Raw genomic sequence first — 23,460 nt, 5'->3', positions numbered from 1 at the left:
GATTACCAATATTGAGAGGCAGGTCCTATGGGCGGGGCTCTGTAGAACCTCAGAAGGAGGAAACTGAATTTGACAGACAAATAATCCGTGTACTACTAAGCTGTTTTTTCAACCCACAATGTGGAAGGAAGAAAATATATCTATTTGGTCGAGGATATAATTATATCACCTTTTTCAAGACAAACTTTTCAAGAAAAGTTAGACATTGTAAGGAGAGGTCGTCCGGCGCTGCAAAGCCTATCACAGGCGGATTCGTTCGCCACATTCAAAGTTTGGACATTGGCGCGGTGAAAACGCATTGACAACGCGCAGACGTTGCCGCAGACATTGGTGCGGACAACGAGCAGACAACAGCACGGACAACGCGCGGAGAACGGCGCGGACAAAATGACGCAACACCTGTTTAAACTGCGTTTCTGTCTAGATCAGGTGTGTCAAACATATGGCCGTTTGGCGGGCCGTTTTAATCCGGCCCGCCAAACATTTTAAATGTATATATATTTTTCTAAAAATCAATAGATTCATAGAACCATAGTTACATTCGTAACTTTTGTTTTTAACGCTAAAACTACACGTCCCACAATGCCGCTGGTGGCCGCCCCTCCCCCGCAGTACAGTTCAGGTGTATAGATAACTACTATTTTGTTATTAAGTCAAATACAATATTTTTCAGTTCCAAATACCTATGACTAAATGTTTATCTCTGTAGATCAACTCTAAAGTTGTAATGTACATAAACTGGAGCACAGTATTAGTGAAATTACATATATGAGAACAAACATTTTGTAATTTCTTTTAATCTATTCAGTAATTGCTTCAAAAACACCGTACTATTTATTTCTTATATTTTTATTGTTTATGTTCGGTCCGCGACCCAGCCTGAGCGTCGAAATTCGGCCCGCGGCCCAAAATGAGTTTGACACCCCTGGTCTAGATGTATAGTGTCTAGAGCAGTGGTCCCCAAACGTTTTGACTCAAGGGCCACATCGGGTTCTAAAATTTGGCAGAGGGGCCGGGCCAGGAAAATATGGTGTGTTTGTGTGAACTAATGAATTACTATAAATTACACGCAAGATTTGACCTGTAACTTGTAACAAAGCAACAAATGCAAGGCTCAATGTACAAATTGTTTTCCAAATGCATTAAATAATGATTAATTATCTACTGTCTTCTACTGTCCACAAGAGTCTTCTACTGTCCACAAGAGTCTTCTACTGTCCACAAGAGTTTTCTTTAGTGTCAAACATTTGCCCTTCCTGCTTTATTGGCCCTGGTGGCCGTTTGTGGTGAAATTTAGTATTTAGTATTTGGTGAATTTTTTTAAATTTTTTAATATAACTTGGACAAGCTTGGCGGGCCGGATTGAAAGGCCCAACGGGCCGGATGTGGCCCGCGGGCCGTAGTTTGGGGGCCACTGGTCTAGAGCCATGACATCATAATGATGGTAATATGAGGGTAATAAGAGGTGGATTCATTCGGGTGGGACTGTGTATGACCTCACTGAAGGCCCAAGCCCCAGACACTGCCATATTATAATGATCATTTTCAAATTTGTCCATCTCTCCAGCCTTTTCTACACTCCAGCTCTACTCTCCAGTCCCAGCTTCACACGTGTGACATTTCAGTGCTCAATATACCACGAGGGACAGTCTTTCCGCTCCGCGGCTTTAATTAGCTCGAGCCATGAAATGGCAAGAGCTATTGTTTTTCTTCGGTTTCTTATTATTATTTTTATTCTATGGAGATTTTCTTCCACTACTCAGGCATTTTTGACCCCCTGAACATCGACGAAAAGTCCCACATGGGGGTATAGATGCGACCGGTTCGGTGCGAAATCGAATAAAATATAGGTTGCGAGAACGCCCATCGCAATAGCGCCACCTAGAGCAAAAAAGAAAAAACATGAAACTCTTAATCTTTGTCCTTAGCACATGAAACTTGGGACAGTGATAGAACTACCTTTGACGAGTAAAACACACCTGGCAGCATCGCTCTATGATAAACAGGAAGTCAGTCATGTTGAATCAAAGTGGCGCCGCTACGTTTGAAAAATGGTACAGTCCAGCACTGTGTACATCCATCCATCCATCCATTTTCTACCGCTTGTTCCCTTTATAATATAATTAAATATTAGAGAGAGAGAGGGGGAGAGAGGGGAGATAGGGGGGAGGGGAGAGAGGGGGGAGAGAGTGGAGAGAAAGAGAGAGAGAGGGGTGAGAGAAAGGGGAGAAAGGGGGGGGAGAGGGAGGAAGAGAGAGGGAGACGGGGAGAGAGAGAGAGGGGTGAGAGAAAGGGGGAGAAAGAGGGGGGAGAGGGAGGAAGCGAGGGGGAGACGGGGAGAGAGAGAGAGGGGTGAGAGAAAGGGGGAGAAAGAGGGGGGAGAGGGAGGAAGAGAGAGGGGGAGACGGGGAGAGAGGGGGGGGCGGGGGAGGAGGAGAGAGAGGGAGAGAGAAACGGGGGAGAGAAAGGGGAGAGAGGGAGAGGGAGGAGGACAGAGAGGGGGGGAGGAGGAGAGAAGGAGAGAGAGAGACAAGGGGAAGAGGGAGGAGGACAGAGAGACAGGGGAGAGAGAGAGGGGGAGGGAGGAGGAGGAGAGAGGGGGGCGGGGGAGGAGGAGAGAGAGGGAGAGAGAGACGGGGGAGAGAAAGGGGAGAGAGAGGGAGAGGGAGGAGGACAGAGGGGGGGAGGAGGAGAGAAGGAGAGAGAGAGACAGGGGGAAGAGGGAGGAGGACAGAGAGACAGGGGAGAGAGAGAGGGGGAGGGAGGAGGAGAGAGAGGGGGGCGGGGGAGGAGGAGAGAGAGGGAGAGAGAGACGGGGGAGAGAAAGGGGAGAGAGAGGGAGAGGGAGGAGGATAGAGAGAGGGAGGAGGAGAGAGAGAGGGGGGAGGGCCATGAAAAAAAGCGTATTGTGTATTTTTCACTATTGGCCAGCAGGGGCACAATTAACATTTCACTTCCTATTCTATTTTGAAGGGATAATTTCCTCTTGTGCCGCGGTCTTAGCATTAGCAATAGCATTAGCGTTGGCGTAATCGTTAGCATTAACATTAGCGTTAGCATCAGCGTTAGCATTAGCGGCGGTCTCTTGCTAGGTGAAGAAGGTACAGGGAGGAGGGGGCCTCCTTCGGAGCCCAGATAGTACATTCCCGTCACGTGACAAATATATTGCTCTTTCATCTCTTACCATGTGCGCCGAGCGTTTGTTTACGTTCTTTCGCGAGTGTTTTATCACTAGAACTACATGTCCCAGAATCCTTTGCGGCCCTCCCCCCGCGCTGCAGTCCTGTGCAAGGACTTGGTGCAGAAAGAGGTGGCGCGGGAGGCGAGAGCCATCATCGCCGCTACCGTGGCTTTAATTATTACTATATTGCTCTTTGACAAAAAATGACAATAAATTGTATTTAAGTTTGTAGTTGTGAACTGAAAACATTTCAAAAGTTCTAGGAATTTGAATACTTTTACAAGCCACTGTATCAGCTGACAATTAGAACAAGCTTTAAAACCTGTTAAATTACAAAATGTCACTACCTTCAGATGATCGCCTCACACCAGGGAGAGGCAGGTTTGGCGACAGAGCTTTGGCTGCAAATACAAAACAAAAAAGATGTATATGACCATTATGTACATAACTTAAACATATTTATATCCGTTTATTTCACTAATTCAACTATGAATAATATTGACTGCACTTACCGGTATACCATTCCCTTTGTGGTCATTTGTGAAAAAAAAAGAATACTTAAATAATAGAAAAAATTACAAAATAAACAAAAGGAGGAAGATATTGAAAACAACAATGGGCAGACCATTTACCCTTCTGAATGTAAGGCACCGGTTCAAAATTATTGGATTCTTAAAAAAAATAGTCCACACTTAAATATAATAAAAATGTCCTTTCTTCTCTGTTCATCTCAACTATAAAGTGACATAAAATATTTAGGTCAACCAAAATTGTTTTCTTACATTTTATGTTTAAGTCTTAACTTTTTTTTGTGGGCCAAACTGAAGCCATGCAAATGTGACAGAAGGCCTGGTCACTGCACCAGTCGGATTCTGTCAGGGCCAAAATTCCAGAAAACTATATGAATTGAGTCACATCCATGTAAATGTTTCTTAATCATATTTTAATTTTCTTTTTTTAACTGATCTGACTAGTTTTACAGGTCATTGGGTTTCAAGTGAAGACAGAGGGGGGGAAAGGATGTATTTTAAAATATTTTTTTTAGTTCAAACTGTATTCATTCATAAGAACAAAAGTAAATGTGTCTGCTCAGTTGAAGATATTAACCATATTTCAACCTAAAAACTACTTTGTATGATTAAAGGGAGTTCTACTGTTAAAGAAGACCTATTGTGCTTTTGTCTGCTATATAAGCTGCGTTCCCACTTGCGTTTTAGTCTGGGGCCGCCCCGGATCAGTTTGCTCCAACTTGTTCCCACTAGTGAAATTGCCAAATTAGAGCCACTCCACCAGCCAGGAGCGAGATCGGCAATTGAGTGTCCGTGTTGAGTCTACTGCTGCAGGTCGCTCTGCATGTGCACGGGAACTCTCACCCGTGCCTTCTGGTTGTGTAGACATCTTTACAGAATACTACAAGTAGTCCACCAAGTTAGCAATACAGACAGAGAGATGAGTGTCTTTCACGTTTGGTAGCCACGCTGCTCAGCCGCTCTGTTTCGGAGAGAGAAGAGTAACAGGAGGCTCCGCTTTTATTATTTAAACGGCACGTAACCTTGCACACAACAATATAGTGCCAACATATGCAGTGGTAAACATCGCTCTCTAACAGTCCGTTAGGCGGCGGAGAGTAATTGCAGAATTGGCCCTAGTCTCGCTCCTGAGTGTGAACGCATGGTCAATTGATGCGGTCTAAAGATGGCCGCCAACTGAGCCGGATCAATTTAGTCCGGACTAAACTGGTCAAGTGGGTACGCAACTATAATGATAATGATTTTGGACAATTTTTAGCTGCAAGATTGATCTAAAACAATTTATTCAAACGAGTCCGCTTACTTCCATGTAGCAGATTTTCCCCCCCCTTTGTGCCAAAATGCCTACGTGACGTATCCTACGTATGTCCTGTTTAATAAAAATAAGTATAATTGCAAAAGTAAGTAAGTAAAGAGCTGTGGGTGTGTATTGGTGGGGAATCTGGGGAGCATCTTGTCTGTAGGAGAATAAAGATTACCTAAATATGCATGAGTCACTGTAAACACAACTTTGAGTGTTTTTAATAACATGGGTAAAACCTCCAAAACGTACATTTTGCATAATAGGTCTTCTTTAAGAAAAGCAAGAGTAGAGGGGTTTTCTTTTCTAACAGAGTTTAAGGCGGGTGTCCGCTGCACGATTTTGGCCGTCAACAAAACAATTGTGAATGTGGGGAAAATCTTGATTCATGGCTCAAAATCGTAGTTTGTACGTCTCACAATGAGACAGGGACAAAAATTTAACTTAGAACCACTGTAGGAGCAAAGATAAGCTGCAATTTATATCAAACCAGAACCTGATATTTTGGAATCTTGGTCTTAGCTTCAACAATCAATCTCTGAGGTGTATTTGTGTTTACATTTACAAGTGCAGGTAGGAGCTCAGCTTTGAACGGGACCTTGTTTCCTATTGAGTAACATTTACATAACCAAAAACACTGCTAAAATGTTGTGCTGGTAGTAGCCTCAGCTAACTGATAAAACTCTGGTGACTTTCTCACATTGAAACTAGAGCCCGATATTTGTTCAGACAAACTTGGGTCATAGCCATGACTGATTGAGTGAATCACTAGGGGTGATTCTAGCCTTCCAAGTTTAGCGGTGCTCATCATTCAGGGGCAATATATGCATGCACAGGGCATGCCAAAAATACCATGTTTTTAAACGCACTACACATTCATCTCTCTGTGGTTCCAAAACTATGGTATGGTATAGGTAGGCACATAGGTGCAGATGCTTCTTCGGGTGTTAAGGTTTGAATCAAGTCCTGCTTTGTAGCCCATGAGTATGGCCTCTGTGATTTAGCTTGTTTAACATGTACAATATTTCTGTATTAAACTAAAGATGTTTGTGGCCTGTAGGCTTTATTAGACAGGAAAGTGTGAAATGGGGGATGAGAGAGAAGGGAGTTGGCATTCGAACACACGACACTGCGGTCGGCTGAACTTGGAGCCTGGCCTACGTGTGCTGTTCCTTAACCACTCGACCACATGCTATTTTCGTGATGTCATCATACTCTTACCTGGATTCTTTCACTTTGCCCTTTCCATTATCTTTGGCTGTTGTGTAATATTCTTTCCCTTTTTGAGCCATCAACCAAGGGATGGTAGTTTTAATACGTAGTCTCAGTTAAATAAATCCAAAGCATACTGTAAAGTTGGAAATTAACATTATTTCACTTGGCTTTCACCATACAATTTTTTATTTGCTATTATTGTTGGTGACATTTTGCAGGCATTTCACCAATCAAAAGACTTCATATTTGGTTTTAATTTGTTAATCGCAATGGCAACAGTCCTAATTTTACATAATTCGGAAACCCATAGAAAATTGTTGATGGTGGATCATTGGATGTGGATCAAGTAAAGTGACGTTAAATGCCTGTTGATTCTGTTTTCTTCTTTGGTCTAATCCAGACTACTTTGGGGCCAAAAACCTGATTTTATAATTTAACTGGGCAATAAACTATCATTAAAAATGACTGCAGTGGACACCCGGCTTTAGGCTAACAGAGGGCAGAAGGGTCCTCTTTAGGCTAACAGAAAGCAGAGGGGTTATCTTTATGCTAACAGAGGGAAGACGGGTTCTTGTTAGGCTAATAGAGGGCAAACAGGTTCTCTTTATGCTAACGGAGGGTAGAGGGGTTCTCATTAGGTTATGAGAGGGCAGAGGGGTATTCTTTTGCCAACAGTAGGCAGATTCCCTTTAGGCAGAAACAGGCAAGGCAGGTATCGATATAAAGAGTCACCTGTGTGGTTTTCTGGTGGACAGAGGGTAGAGGGAAGGGCATGTGGAAAGGAGGGTGGTATGTCTAATAAGGCAGTATCCCCAGACTCGGTGGTCTCCTCCAAACTGCTATTCGTTTCTGCACACAAAACACACAAGCACATTTGATGGGACGGTTTATTTAGCAGTCAAAAATATTTAAACATGATTAAGGCAGCATTCATTTACAGCATGTAAAAAGATAAAACAAACTGAGGAATGTGGAAGCAACAGCTTTCTCACAATTTGGACCATGATTTGAGGTTTTTTATTTGTTTAACTTCTTTGTTTGATTTTTAAAATTTTATGCTGGTAAAATGAAACTAATTGTGCAGTCCGGCAAGGCAACTGCTGTTGTGACTACTACTGAAATTAAAAAATGTTTTTTGGCAAGACAACTTTAAAATTGTACCATAAATGAATGCTGATGATGTTTTTAGTAAACTCTTTCTCTTGATAAAAAAGACAGATTTAATGGCACAGCTCTATATGCATGTACAATCAAACCATTCAATAATAGCATACACTTGCCCAATCAAACGGAAAGCCCCTAAAGTGTGGTACGTTTGTCCAGTGTGCAAACGAACCGTGCCTAAGTGTGGCACAGATCAGAATAAGGCTGGGAGGCAATACTTTATTGTATATAATATATATATTTCTTAAGTGATTGCTGAATACATATATCGGTGTAATCCCTCATTCGTCTCATTTGAATCTGGATACATATACCGGTACTTACAACATACCCTAAACCCTAACCCTTTTCCTAACCTTACCCATTACCCTAAAGTTCATAACTTTGAATGACCAATCATTGCAAACCACAGACATTCTAGCATTAACCTACGCGCGAGTGTTACTACACTAATGTGCTCATGCATGGCACAATTCAAAAAGCCTTCTGTGAGTGCACCTTCAATTGCCTTTGTTGGTGTGTGGTTCTGTATTTTTTGTTTTGCGTTTTCAGTATTATTACTGCGATCAATTTTTACTCGTAAAAACATTTTAGACAATTCCTAAACCAGACTTACCTTGTACTGTAACTTGCAAAACATTACTGTCTGAAGGTTCTGACTTAATCATCTTCAAAGAAATGCTGTTTACTGGAGGACCTGTTCAGACACAGTCAAAGATGAACACTTCACCAATGTACTTAAACAAACATAAACCAAGAAAGGGCAGTCCCCAATGCAAAGGTTAACTGTACTAAAACAACATATAAGTTATAATAAAATGCATTTATGGGACTCACCACCATCGCACTCTGCCAAAGGACTCACACATTCACTTGTTGATCTAGAAAGTTAAGTCAACTGTATTAATAAATACCATGTAGCCTACCACAGAATATTGTACAGTTAGTCACAATCAGGACTTTGCTTATTTTGAAAATGTTACAAATGTAACTACACTTCTATGAATCCTGGATGACCCCCAGAGGCGATGCTTAAAGCACTGAAAGAATCCCTTTGCACATGCGAAGTTTGAGTATCAATAGCAACAACGTCACACTTGTGACACTCGGATGGCGACCAGACTTACGCTTACTCATTTCAGAATCTTCTAATGCAAGGACATAAAAGCTCAAGAACTGAAGTTACATCCGTAACTTTCTTTTGTTTTCATCCCTATTGTCGGTGTAATCCCTCATTCGTCCAGGCGTGTTCCATAGTAGAAAAAGCTTCAGTTGTAGTCATCTGGACTCAGTTTGAAAAAATAGACGTTTCGACTCTCATCCAAGAGTCATTGTCAATAAAAGAATTTAGATCGAGAACTCCGATATTAATACTGTTCTGTGGTAAGACCCAATCATTGGGAGGAGCCTTCCTGAAGTAGAAAGAGTTGTTTGTTTCAACAGAAACTCCCCCCTTGTATCTACCGAGCTAGCCTATTCAGAATCTTAATGGGCTATTAGAATCCTCTTTGTCTTTGTGAGACCCTGGCTCAACCACCCTGAGTACCTGATTAGCATCTAAATGTCCTGGTCCTGGTCCTCTACCTTTCCAGGGGTTCAGTAACCCATTATAAATAACAGGAAGATTAAACCTTAGCCCTCCATTTCTGTTTAAAGGTCTTTCTTTTTTAACAAAAATAGCTTCCTTGACTCCTCTTTCAAAACATCTTTTCTCCCTGCTTAAAACCTTCACCTCACCGTCTTCAAACGAGTGATTAGAGGCTTCAAGATGGAGATGCACGGCACTCTGAAGTCTTGAACTTGTATTTCTTCTGTGCTGATAAAGCCTCTTGTGTAGAGGCTGTTTTGTCTCACCTATGTACCGTTCTTTACAGCTTTCTTCACTGCATTGGATCGAATAAACTACATTGCTCTGTTTTTGAGTCGGCAACTTGTCCTTAGGGTGAACCAGTTTTTGTCTTAAAGTGTTTCCTGGTTTAAAATAAACAGGGACTTCGTGTTGTCTAAAAATTCTCTGCAGTTTTTCCGACTGAAGCCTCTAATCACTTGTTTGAAGACGGTGAGGTGAAGGTTTTAAGCAGGGAGAAAAGATGGTTTGAAAGAGGAGTCAAGGAAGCTATTTTTGTTAAAAAAGAAAGACCTTCTTTAAACAGAAATGGAGGGCTAAGGTTTAATCTTCCTGTTATTTATAATGGGTTACTGAACCCCTGGAAAGGTAGAGGACCAGGACCAGGACATTTAGATGCTAATCAGGTACTCAGGGTGGTTGAGCCAGGGTCTCACAAAGACAAAGAGGATTCTAATAGCCCATTAAGATTCTGAATAGGCTAGCTCGGTAGATACAAGGGGGGAGTTTCTGTTGAAACAAACAACTCTTTCTACTTCAGGAAGGCTCCTCCCAATGGTTGGGTCTTACCACAGAACAGTATTAATATCGGAGTTCTCGATCTAAATTCTTTTATTGACAATGACTCTTGGATGAGAGTCGAAACGTCTATTATTTTCAAACTGAGTCCAGATGACTACAACTGAAGCTTTTTCTACTATTTCATCCCTATTGACTGCCAAAAGCGATGCTTAAAGATGGGCTGCAAAATTATTTGAAATTGTGCTTTCAAGTCATCGTCGGCCGTTAGTATCCAAGTCTTAATATATTCAGATACTCTGCTTAAAAAAACAAACTATTATTTTAAAAGAATCACGCTCTTTTGCTGCGTCCGTGTTTTTGCCTTCACCTAACCCGGAAATGTGTCATCACAGAGGGACCTTGTCTAGCCAACACTGAGGATATTTACACTGAAGTGGACAGCGATAGCGACCAAAATACAACTGAATCCTCGTCAAGTGAGCGGATTTCAGCAGATGATGAACAGCATATGTTGAAGAACATGTCCTGCAGCAGCTGCCTCATACACTGACGCCTCGTCAGACCATGAAAATAGAGCAAATGAGAATGACGATGAGGAGATGAGAATGTGCTGCTGCTCACAAAGGTGGATAATGCAGTCCGCAGGGCCATGTGGATCCACACGGCCCGGCGCCGTGCGCCGCGCCCCGCCGGGCCGTGTGGATCCACATGGCCTGCGCGCCGCGGCGCACGCAATTCCCAGACAAGTTATTCAGAAAACTATAGCAGATAACTATACCACACATTGGTCCATTAAACTTCCTGGTATATTAATTACAACCAGTGATATGCATGCATAAAGTTAGCACTCTCCCCGTGAACAATAACATCACGCACACGGCGTCAGTCAGAGGGCGGCTACGAAAAGCACAGACAACTGAAAATACCTTTGCAACTTACTTTTTCGCATATCCAAGTCTATACTTCGCGAGGTTTTGGAAACTGTCTCCTGTGAAATGTCGGTAGCATAGCACTGGACCAGACTTGACACACATCACCGCTGGGATTCAAAAAACATTCTGTTAGTCCGGGACAAAAACGTCCTCTTATCTTCCGTTTTTGGCCACTCAATGAGCATGTTTACCTCTTGAGAGCAGTGCAGTGGCGTCACATCTCCGTGTTATTGCAAGATTCGTCGTGTAAAACGTAAAATTCCGCTCTGTTTAGCACATTTCAAGAACAATGAGGGTCGGCTACAGCATGTCAACGGTGTGACGTCACTGATTTTGCGACAGCGGGTTAAAGCATTCGGTTACCAAGGCGGTTGCTATGGTGTTTTATGGAGTTGGAGATGTTAATCGCTAACTGATGTTTAGGAGCGGGACCACGCCTCAACCTACACTCCACAAGTAAAACACGCCCCACTCTCTAACCACACCTCTAATTACCCAGAAGCCCTATTTATAAGGCCTATTCACAGCATATCTTGTCGTCTCAGCTCCCTCAACAGAGAGACAGTCAGCCAGTTCTCCGTTGAACTTCAGTCGGTTGTGTCTCCAGTCGTACGTTATCCAGAGGACCCGCCAACGCAGGTCCGCTCTCAGTAGGCGTGATCCATGCCTCAAACACCATTTCCTCTGCACGTGCTCTCCCGCGGACCCTACCTCCGAGACGTCCACACGCATACCGACCTACTCCAGCAACGGGACCCAACGGATCCGCCTCTTACTTCTTGGCCTCAGCTCTCATCAGGTGCGCTCCCGTATGCCGCGAGCTCCGGCGCCTCGCACCCTGCAAGTTCCGTGCACCGCCTCGTGCGCGCCGCCATGCGCGCGCCGCACTGTGTGCGCGCACCGCACCGGTCCGAAGTCAAAGGGGGACTTTGTTCCAGACCATGTTCCAGACCAACGATGATATAAAAAACTAAACTTTTTGCCAGCGTCTGCACTTCCTGGTTCCAGCACGCAGCTGACAACGTCACCATCAGGCCCCGGCCGCAGCTCGACCCCTCAGCTCCCCCTGGTGGCGGGAGCCAGCTGCACTCAACTCCCTCCACACGTATTTCTCTATCTCTCCACTACTACTGCCATTCAATCACTACATCTTCAACTCACACCTTCAACTCAGTTACTCAGTTACAACTCACAGTTACTCAGTTACAACTCAAAGTTACTCGGTTACAACTCAGTTACTCGGTTACAACTCACAGTTATTCGGTAACAACTCAGTTACTCGGTTACAACTCACAGTTACTCGGTTACAACACAGTCAGCTCACAGCTACAGCTCACCGCTCAACTCACAGCTACAGCTCACCGCTCAACTCACAGCTACAGCTCACCACTCAACTCACAACTACAGCTCACAGCTCAGCTCACAGTTACTCAGTTACAGCCCACAACTACAGCTCACAACTACTACTCAGTTACTCAGCTGCAGCTCACAGCTCAGCTCAGCTACAGCTCAACTTACAGCGACAGCTCACAGCTCAACTCACAGCGACAGCTCACAGCTCAACTCACAGCAACAGCTCACAGCTCAACTCACAGCGACAGCTCACAGCTCAACTCACAGCTTACAGCTACAACTACAGCCACGCTCACCGAGCCCCGCCGGCAGCTACGCTCACGGCAACCACACAAACTCCAAACCACGGCGCCAGCCACGCTAGCTCCGAGCACGAACCTCGCCAGCAGCCTCGCTTGCCCCGACCCACGGCAGCCGGCCACATGCTCTCCACGGCAGCAGCCACGGCAATTAGCCACACGCCGGCTCCCTCTCTCAACCACTTATCCCTCCTACCACTCATCCCCTCTCTCAACCACCCCGGCCTAAAGCTCGTCCCACCTCCCGGCAGCCGGCCACACGCTCGTCCCGACTCACGGCAGCCGGCCACACGCTCGCCCCGACCCACGGCAGCGGCCACACGGCAACAGCCACACGCCCGCTCCCTCCCTCAACCACTCATCCCTCCCTCTATCACTCATCCCAATCATCCCCTCCCTCAATCACCTCAGCCACACGCTCGCACCAAACCACAGCAGCCGGCCACAAGCTCGAAGAGGCATATCTCGGCACGCACCTCAATCGTGCATCTCGAGGCATCGAAGACCGCTCCGTGCACTCCATCATCCTATAGGACAAGCCCTTAAATCAAGAGCAAGGATCCGCTTCCCGTTCCGTTCAGGTGACCATCGGACTCCGCACTAGGATGACTCTTCTCCTCAAGGCCCAAGGGAATGCAGCTCGTTTCCTCCACGCCTGTTCGGATTATACCCCACTACCGTTCAGGAAATTTTTTTGGGGGGTTTGACCAGTCAGAAGGCACTCATTCGACAAGTCTTCGTAGATCAGTAAGGGATATTCTATTACGCCTCACCTCCATAAGTCTCTAAACTGTCTACTCCCCTCTATCAATCCGTCACCTGCATTGCTTATACTCAAAACCATAATCGACAAACACCTACTCACGATTCACCGTTCAAAATTCGACGGTCCGCACCAGACTTCGATGATCGCAAATTCCTCTTCGATCTTCAGGAAACACTTTAAAATCGCACTACCCTTTCATCTATCTCTTGTTTCACTCATTCCAAACAATCTCATTCAGCTCATTCAGTCATCACTCACATTGACCTTACTATTATCCCGAGCTCGTCAACTCTATATACATGCAATCGCTCTCCCCAACCTTCTCCACTCTGGAGCAAGGCAACTCCACCATGTAATCCATTTTGAAGTTCGGACGAGCAATCGTTAAATCTATCGCACTCGCACCTTTTCGCACCCACGTACTCTATCGATGACCCACAAATGCTAAAACACCATTCAAATGCACCAGTACTTGTTTTCGTCTTCAGTAACGGACAGACCGCTTTTACACTCCAGAGAGCCTCGACTATCCAGCTCCTCTTTTCTCGCGCCACTGTTAACGTAATTTTCAGCCAGGCCTCCAGTCGATATCCGGATCATCTCCTTCATTTCTAAGGCAAGGCAAGGCAAGGCATTTTGGGGGGTTCTGAATCAGCTGGGCTTATTACCCGAGACAGAGCCCCCATCCTGAGTCTCTACCCAGCCAACTTTCTTGCTCGATCGTCGCGGGATCGTTGCTACATCGTAGCTCGATCGTGGCTCGATCGTCGCTTCACTGTCGATCTCCATCGCCGATCTCCATCGCCGATCTCCATCGTCGATCTCCATCGTCAATCTCCATCGTCAATCTCCATCGTCTCTCCATCGCCGACCTTCATCGCCTACCTTCATCGACGAGCTCCATCGTCGTTATCATCAATAAATATTCTTTCATACTCCATTGTGGCGTGGTCCCTGCTAGTGAACTCTGGTTTGGCCGAATTAATTCGTGAATTTTTTTTGTCATTGGTTAAAACTAACCGTCCAGACTTTGTTGTGAAAAAATGAAAGCTATATTCCACTTATTAACAAACATTGCAGCCCATCTTTAAGCACTGAATTACTGAATATTGGCAAAGTCACGAGGAATCCTGCATGACTGGTCCAAATACACTAGAGAAGTACCTCTATGGGCCACTTTTAATTAAGCCGTACGTGAAGGCGAACTACTAAAAATCTGAATCTGACCGTCAAATTGACAATTTGATGTCAAAGCAAAGTAGCATATAGGAGAGATTAATGGAGGAAAAGTGTCAGATAAACAAAACTGGAGCATAGCTTCCACACTGGCACCCTCAACTCCTATTCGAAATAGACATCGGACAGATGGCTGCAGAAATTCACATGATGATACAGAATGCCCTGGCCAGGGCAAAGAGCGGGGCATGTGCTCCACAGTAGTCCTAGTTGCCCTGACATTCACAGCAAACCATTCTGGGGAAAAAGTGCAGAATCCATACAGTCTCTCAACTTTCTTAAATTTCAATTACTGCAACCATGGTGCCTTTAATTGAGAGATACATCAGATAAAACAGACATCCAATTGAACTTAACTGCAGTTAAAAATGTGAACCAAAAAATACTGAAGCACCACACAGGATAAACTATCACTACCACTGGGACAAAGTGTCTCCCTTATTTAAAAGAACAATAAAAACAGTGTACTAAAAAACCTTTAGGTAATGAGAGCTGTGTCACAACTATGTCACAACTACTGTCCAGTGTGGGGTACAACAGCGCATCCCACGTCAATAAATGTGTACAAGTAATGTAGTAGTAATGAAAAATCACAATTGCTTCAAGAAAACACGAGCTCGGAAAAGACAAAGACGCGTCTAAATCTGCAAAGCAAGCTAATCTTGAGTCAATCATATCAGCTACCACAATACATAGTGTATTAGTGCTTTGTCAAACAAAGCATCAAAATATAAGAACTTGTACATAAAAAGAAAGAGGAAAATGAGTAAACGGATGCCGGTGAGCTATATATTATTATTATTATTATGATTACAGTGTATTTATATAGGGGAGTGTCTACAGAGCCGTGGCGCGCGGCCGAAACTGCTAGGCTATTTGACCGCAGGGTTAGGGTTAGGGTTAGGGGCCACGGCCTTTATATAGCGCTTTTCCATCTTCAAGGCACTCAAAGCTATAGCTCTGATTGGCCATGAAGTGATGTTGTTGCTATTGATACTGAACTACGCATGCATGAAGTGATTAATTTAGTGCCTAAGCACGGCGGACATTAGGGATGAAATAGAACTCACTTTATGTGTGTATTCCCAAGTAGTCCCAAGCAACTGCAAATGTGTATTAAGAACAGGCCAACAAAATTGACATGAGTACCCCTACTTCATTCTTGAAAATTAGAACATTTTGTATTTTCCCCCAGTGGAGTACTTTGTAAAAGCAGCATTTTGGGTCAGACAAACTAAGAGAGCTGCGCACTATCTGCATGAAATATTTTAAGTATTTATTATCTAACTCAGAAGTAAGAGTCATAAGCAGTGTTGGGATTGACTGAAATTTATTTGGTGGTCTTGAACATAAAAAATGTACGCAAGTATATATAATGTTATGTCTGACCTGCTGCTTTGAGGATTGCTTGGTAGATCAGTGACAGTTGGAGCACTCAAATGATCAGAGAAGCCCACATCAGAGGTGAGTTCCGAATCGTGCTTGACATCGTCTCTTGTAATCTTGCCAGCAGCTTTAGGAAAAAGATGTCTGGTTTAAAATGTTCTTGTCTTGTCAAGAGGAACTAATTTAAAAATAAAAAGTAAGGGGGTTTACCTGTGAAAATCCGGTCATCAAACATGCTGCAAAACAAAACAAAACAAAACAGCTTGAATAAAGTTCATGGCGTGTGGGGATGGGTTAATCTATCCATCTATACATTTGATCTAATTTTGTAAAGTAAACAGTAATGCAGATGATTATTACACAAAAATAATTACATATAGAAGTTGTTTATAAGAGTAACACGATTTTCAAAAATGTATCATTAGGACTACTAGGTGAACCAGCATTTGAGGGTGTTTCTTATACTGACACTAGTTAGGTCGATATAAAAGAATATTCATATATAAAAGCGCAGCTCAGAGTTTATTTTTGTCCCGCGCCTGGTTAGTGTGTGTGTGTCTTCATGTCCTGTTGTCATAGAAATAAGATTGGCACGTTTGGGTGTGTGTGTGAACAAGAGCTGAACCAAAAGTGAAATGACTAAATCTAGTGTTCACAGGGAAGCATTACAAGGGACAAGATATGTAAAACAACCTGAATGGATCAGTAATTTTTGAAAACTCAGTTATGATGGAACATCTCTCATTGACTGAATATGTGTTCAGACGTTCAGAAGTCCAGGACGCCCTGGACGCGCGTCTGAAAAATAGACTAATCAGAAGACACGTCCAAGACGTCCAATGCAAAAGCACCGTGGAGAAATTGTCGTCCAATTTGCATTGGACGTGTGTCCAGAGCGCCCAGAGGGGCTCAAAATACGGGATTCGCACCACTCGGATGCTCAAAACGCACTGCAAAAATGCTGGACGCCCTGGACGCAAGTCCATATGTAGACTTTGAATGTAAACTGGATGCGTGAACGCTCCAATGATTGCACTGACATAAAAGTAGTTCATGTTACCATTTTTGTTTTGTTCTCAAGTTCTCAGGACTACAGATGAAAAATAGCCTTTTGGCTAATTCTGGCATATTTACAGATTTTTTGGTTTATTAATATGCACTGTCCCTGAAATAAATAGATGGATAGACAGATAAATAGATGGATACATAAATAGATGGATGAATAAATACAATGCAAATTGTCCAATCAGAAAAGGAATATTTTTTTAAACAATTGGGATGTATGCTGCTTTTTTCCCTTGTTTTCTGCTAAGAAGGGTTGCAAAATTTGCAAGTACGCAATTAGCAAATCGCAAACATGAGAAAATGTGAACTTGGACCATAATGTATCCATAATATTTTAAAAATCACTCTAACATTGAATATTTTCCCCCAAAGTCTGTATATGTATATTAACTTATATGTGCATGTAAAAAATATACAAACTTAGGCTACCTCAAATAAATTGTCTGTTTGCTTTAACCCGAGTCAACATTTTTTAAGTGGGTCGGTAGGCAAATTCTTATTTTTTTTACTTTGAAGGCAAAAAAAAATATCCAAATTTTGTCTGAGTGACCACCAGGGGTCAGGCTTCAACAGTCAATGACGGAAAACATTTCTATCAACCCGATCGGGAGACTAATTCTCATGATTTTAAGATATTTCAATCGACCTTTTGTACGCCGCTATCTTTTATTTTGGTAGCGAAGGCGAGCGGGGGGAACACGGGGCCCCGCCATGTTTGTTGTGATGACGCTGCTGGGGATGTTTCAATCCCAGAATGCATTTGCATAAGTCAAATTTCACACCCTGACAGAGGGTGACATTACTATGGACATGTCAGTGGCGCCGACAAGGGCAAACCAACATGTAAAAGGCAATATGACGACTCCTATACGCGGTCTGTTTTAATATAGACGCATGTGGAGGACTGAAAATGAAGACGCGCATGCGGTCAGGTCTTTGAGATGAAAGACAGGTTTACAAGCGTGATAAAAGTATTTGACACAGTGGTTCAGGAAAGACCGATCGGTGAGTCAGCGAAATAATTGAAAAATAAAAGATTTTGACGTTTTTTCAACAAAATGCAGATTTTTTTTTGCAGTCGGCTAGTTTCATAGCGGGTCGGTCGGGTTACGGCAAACAGACATATTATTTCGCCTAGCCTTATATGAAACTCTTTTCTACATGAGGAATTTATCAACATTATCATTATAAAATAAAGTATAGGATCTTCTACCGTTTAACAATAAATCGTATTCCATGTCGTTCATCCAGGATGCGTTTAAGTTTGGGTACTCCGTAGGTGCATGGTCTCTTAAAGGGGATCTGGTCGGGAATACCAACTATCTCTATTGCTCCGGGGTCACAGGCGATTTTACGGTAGGGCACAGGCACCATGTGATCCAGACCCAGAGCTTCAGCTGCAAGAGGAAGCAAAAGCAATCATGTAGCATTCCTTGTAATAAGTCTGTAACCACATTTGACATTTAATTTATACAGTTTTTGTAACATTTATTTCTATGTAATTCACAAAACACTTTACATTGCATTTAATTAAGTTTGTGTGGGGCCCTTGACAATTGACGACAATGTCAATAACCCCTCTCTCCCCCTTTCATGCCATGAGTGTCCTGTCAAATAAAGCCTTAGGGGTAAATAAATCCTTGTTCAGAAAAGGTGGAATAGCAGAATTTCAAGATGTTACGTTAACCGGTATATGCCAGCTTTTGACAGGTAAAATATAAACAAATAAATGACTGCTTGTTCGGTTGCGTCACGTCAACATTGATAACCATAGACATTCATGTTGACCACCTCGTTGCCCTCTTTGGCGCAAACCCAGGCCAGTTTGTAAGCTAAGAGTGATGGGACTTATGACTATTAAAAAGGATTCAGATTTTCAGGATCCGTTCCTTTAAAAGAGCCATTATTTTTATGTCGTCATTAAAAGGATCAGTAAGTAAGGGGTGTCTGCAGGATTATTTGTGAGAATACAGATGAACGCACCAAGTGGAAGCAGACATGGACTTGTCATCGGGAGCAAAGGGAGTATTCCCACTGGACCTCATATTCGCATAGTAGTTCTGATCAATTTTAACCAATTGAAAACAAGACATTCAAGCAATTACTTTAGCTACACACATCATACTGACATGATCTCAGCAAAGGAACAAAAACATATCCTCAAAGGTGTCGGTGTAATCCCTCATTCGTCCAGGCGTGTTCCATAGTAGAAAAAGCTTCAGTTGTAGTCATCTGGACTCAGTTTGAAAAAATAGACGTTTCGACTCTCATCCAAGAGTCATTGTCAATAAAAGAATTTAGATCGAGAACTCCGATATTAATACTGTTCTGTGGTAAGACCCACCCATTGGGCGGAGCCTTCCTGAAGTAGAAAGAGTTGTTTGTTTCAACAGAAACTCCCCCCTTGTATCTACCGAGCTAGCCTATTCAGAATCTTAATGGGCTATTAGAATCCTCTTTGTCTTTGTGAGACCCTGGCTCAACCACCCTGAGTACCTGATTAGCATCCGAATGTCCTTGTCCTGGTCCTCTACCTTTCCAGGGGTTCAGTAACCCATTATAAATAACAGGAAGATTAAACCTTAGCCCTCCATTTCTGTTTAAAGAAGGTCTTTCTTTTTTAACAAAAATAGCTTCCTTGACTCCTCTTTCAAACCATCTTTTCTCCCTGCTTAAAACCTTCACCTCACCGTCTTCAAACGAGTGATTAGAGGCTTCAAGATGGAGATGCACGGCACTCTGAGGTCCTGAACTTGTATTTCTTCTGTGCTGATAAAGCCTCTTGTGTAGAGGCTGTTTTGTCTCACCTATGTACCGTTCTTTACAGCTTTCTTCACAGCATTGGATCGAATAAACTACATTGCTCTGTTTTTGAGTCGGCAACTTGTCCTTAGGGTGAACCAGTTTTTGTCTTAAAGTGTTTCCTGGTTTAAAATAAACAGGGACTTCGTGTTGTCTAAAAATTCTCTGCAGTTTTTCCGACAGGCCAGACACATAAGGGATAGAAACACCCTTCCTTCTCTGTTCAGTTTCCCTTTTGTCCTGCTTTTTGGTTCTCTTCACTCTGTTGAGGGCCCAAGCGGGGTAACCACAGGCTGAGAGGGCATTTCGGACATGTTTTTCCTCTTTCTTCTTGCCCTCTGAGCTGGTGGGCACACCTTGAGCTCTGTGTTGTAAGGTTCTGATCACACCCAGCTTGTGCTGTAGTGGGTGGTTGGAACCAAAGAGCAGATACTGGTCCGTGTGTGTAGGTTTCTTATATACTTCTATTTGGAGTTTCCCGTCCTCTCCTCTGATCGTGGAACAATCAAGAAAGGCCAAGCGATTCTCCTTAGCGTCTTCTCTTGTAAACCTGATATGTGGGTCCACAGCATTGATGTGATCTGAGAAGGCTTCCAACTCTTGTTTGTTGATTGTTACAAAAGTATCATCGACATAGCGGAGCCACAGTTTTGGGGCTATGCCTGAGAATGAGGACAGTGCCTTCTTCTCAAAGTGCTCCATGTACAGGTTGGCCACTATGGGAGAGACGGGCGAGCCCATGGCACAGCCATGAATCTGTCTGTAAAATTGTCCCCGGAATTGAAAGTAGGTGGTGTTCAGACAGATGTCCAACAGTTTACATATGTGTTCAGGTGTTAGTTTGGTCCTTTCCTGTAGGAAGACACCACCCTAGAGGAGTGAGTCAAGGAAGCTATTTTTGTTAAAAAAGAAAGACCTTCTTTAAACAGAAATGGAGGGCTAAGGTTTAATCTTCCTGTTATTTATAATGGGTTACTGAACCCCTGGAAAGGTAGAGGACCAGGACAAGGACATTCGGATGCTAATCAGGTACTCAGGGTGGTTGAGCCAGGGTCTCACAAAGACAAAGAGGATTCTAATAGCCCATTAAGATTCTGAATAGGCTAGCTCGGTAGATACAAGGGGGGAGTTTCTGTTGAAACAAACAACTCTTTCTACTTCAGGAAGGCTCCGCCCAATGGGTGGGTCTTACCACAGAACAGTATTAATATCGGAGTTCTCGATCTAAATTCTTTTATTGACAATGACTCTTGGATGAGAGTCGAAACGTCTATTTTTTCAAACTGAGTCCAGATGACTACAACTGAAGCTTTTTCTACTATCCTCAAAGGTGGCCTAAAACATGAGTTCAGACGTCCTGATGCAAGTCTGTGAAGGTTGGACTGTTTAGGGGCCACTTTAAACCACTACTGTGCACCTACGTCCAGGGGCATCGTTAACAAGCACACTCTGGGGGAACTAACAGGTTAGGTGTCTTTATTTGTACTCTTGGTTAAATTGGTTTGCAGTGATTAAGAGGCATCAAACATACATGCACACAATTTAAAAAACAGACATAATGGAAGGGTGCACGGTGGCAAAGGTGGTTAGCGCTCTTGCCTCCCAAGAAGGAGATCATGGGTTGGATTCCCTGGAGTCTGCATGTTCTCCCCATGTTACCGTGGGTTCTCTCTGGGTTCTCCGGCTTCCTCCCATCGTCCAAAGACATGCATGTGTTAGGTAAGATTGGTGACTCTAAATTGGCCCCAGTGAATGAATGTGAGAGTGAATGGTTGTCTGTAATGTCTATGTCTCTGTGTTGGCCCAGCGACGACTTGTCCACTGTCCAGGTTAAGATAAGATAAGATAATCCTTTATTGTCCACACATGGGGAAATTTCATTGTTGCAACGCAGGTAGATACAGATAACTTATAGGAAGTTTGAAAAACACTCTCAACAGAAGATCTCTTATAAACAAAAACTCCTATAGACAAAACCTCCCATTTCCCAACAAGGGATGGAGGGGAAAAAATAATAAACATAAAATAAATAAATGGATGGATGAATTATGCCGCCGAGTGAGCTTGTTAAACAATAGCTGCTGGGACAAAACTGTCTCAATATCACAATGTCTTTGCCCCGATGTCAGGTACTGAAACAAGGGGACCTGATGAAAACGTATTTTATGCAGTAATTCAATTTCATAAATTTAATTTGGATTTGTATACCAATTAAATTCAACAATAAAATAGTTCTACCATTGTTTTGTTTTAAAACTGTAAAAACTCATCCTCAGACTTAGCCTTAGAGCTTATGTGCAACAACAGGCCATACCAAGCATTATTAAGACCTAAAAGATCTAGAAAAGATGAGATAAGATAGCCTTTAATGTCCACACATGGGTAAATTTTGGTGTTACAACGCAGGTAGATACAGGGGGAAAGGACTAATAACTTATAAGAAAAAAACACTCTTAATAGAAGAACTCTTATAAACAAAAACTCTTGTTAACAAAACTCCTGTAAACAGGTCCTCTCATATCTTAATAGGGAATGGAGTGCAGAAAAATAAAGATAAAATAAAATAATAAAAATAGCTGGCATAAGACAAATAATACTAATAATAATGGTAAAGTAAACACTCTTATTTACATCAGTTGTATGCACATGAATGACATTAATTGCGTGTGAGTATGACAGTAATTGCACATGAATATGACGGTATTGCACATGGTTAGTCAGTATTGTATTATACTGTATTATATTATGTTCAGGGCTAGCAGTGTTTGTTATAGAGTCTGACAGCAGCAGGAAGGAAAGACCTGCGAAACTTTTCCTTCACACAGCGAGGGTGGATCAGTCTCTCACTGAAGCTACTCTCCAGAGTGGACAGAGTGTCCTGCAGAGGGTGGAACTCATGGTCCAGCATAGAGGTGAATTTAGCCAGGACCCTTCTGTCCCCCACCTCCTGCACAGAGTCCAGAGCACAGCCCAGGACGGAGCTGGACTTCTTAATGACTTTGTCCAGCTTCTTCCACTCCCTCTCTGTGATGCTGCTGCTCCAGCAGACCACACCGTACAGGAGGGCTGATGCCACCACAGAGTCGTAGAAGGTCTTCAGGAGTGGTTCAGGAGAGTATCTTCAGGAGGTAGAGCCGACTCTGGCTCTTCCTGTTCAGTGCGTCTGTGTTGTGAGTCCAGTCCAGTTTGTGGTTCAGATGAACACCCAGGTACTTGTATGAGTCCACTCTCTCAATGTCCCGTCCCTGGATGTTCACTGGTGAGGGGGCAGCAGAGTGGCGTCTGCGGAAGTCCACCACCATCTCCTTGGTCTTCCCCGCGTTAATGAGGAGGTGGTTCCGCTGACACCAGTCCACAAAGTCCTGCGCCAGTCCTCTGTACTCCGCATCGACGTCGTCCGAGATGAGTCGGATGATGGCAGAGTCGTCGGAGAACTTCTGCAGGACACAGCTGTCTGTGTCGTGTCTGAGGTCTGCAGTGTAGAGGGTGAAGAGAAAGGGCGCGAGGACAGTGCCCCGGGGCGCCCCCACACAAATGTCAGACACACAGTCCCGGGCTCTCACAAACTGAGGTCGGTCTGTGAGGTAGTCCAGGCACTTAAACAGAAAAACACTCCTGTTTTGGACCAATCCCTACAGTTACATGTGTATTAGTATACACACATATTAAGTTAGTAAGCTTATCCTATTAAAAAGATCAGTTCTAAAGAAAAATTAAATACAATTGTTGCTAATCTGCCACGGTTATCCATTTAGCTCTGAATGTGTGTGTCAAGCTGTGTCACAGAAAAGTCATGTGTCATGTGTTTGTATAATTTGGAGTTGCTCGTGTCAGAAGTGCTGCTGAAGCTGCAGCACAAGGCT

General features: G+C 43.4%; 1 protein-coding gene across 1 annotated transcript in view; it reads right to left on the bottom strand.

Moving 5' to 3' along the window:
- gtf2ird1 (GTF2I repeat domain containing 1) overlaps window positions 1-23,460 on the bottom strand; it is an 88,901-nt gene that overhangs the window by 35,391 nt on the left and 30,050 nt on the right. The window contains exons 9-15 of the mRNA XM_072446963.1: window positions 18,009-18,192; window positions 15,941-15,966; window positions 15,734-15,857; window positions 8,228-8,271; window positions 8,007-8,087; window positions 6,959-7,075; window positions 3,529-3,582 (exon numbers count right to left, since the gene is read on the bottom strand). Of these exons, the coding sequence (XP_072303064.1) occupies window positions 3,529-3,582; window positions 6,959-7,075; window positions 8,007-8,087; window positions 8,228-8,271; window positions 15,734-15,857; window positions 15,941-15,966; window positions 18,009-18,192 (630 nt within the window). The remainder of the gene's footprint in view (window positions 1-3,528; window positions 3,583-6,958; window positions 7,076-8,006; window positions 8,088-8,227; window positions 8,272-15,733; window positions 15,858-15,940; window positions 15,967-18,008; window positions 18,193-23,460) is intronic.

Source organism: Eucyclogobius newberryi, unplaced genomic scaffold, assembly GCF_026437365.1.
Source record: "Eucyclogobius newberryi isolate DKJ021-1_F unplaced genomic scaffold, fEucNew1.0.hap1 SCAF_15, whole genome shotgun sequence".
Lineage (NCBI taxonomy): Eukaryota > Metazoa > Chordata > Actinopteri > Gobiiformes > Gobiidae > Eucyclogobius > Eucyclogobius newberryi.
Note: the sequence above shows the minus strand (reverse complement) of the source record. Positions and strands in the feature narration are given on the sequence as shown.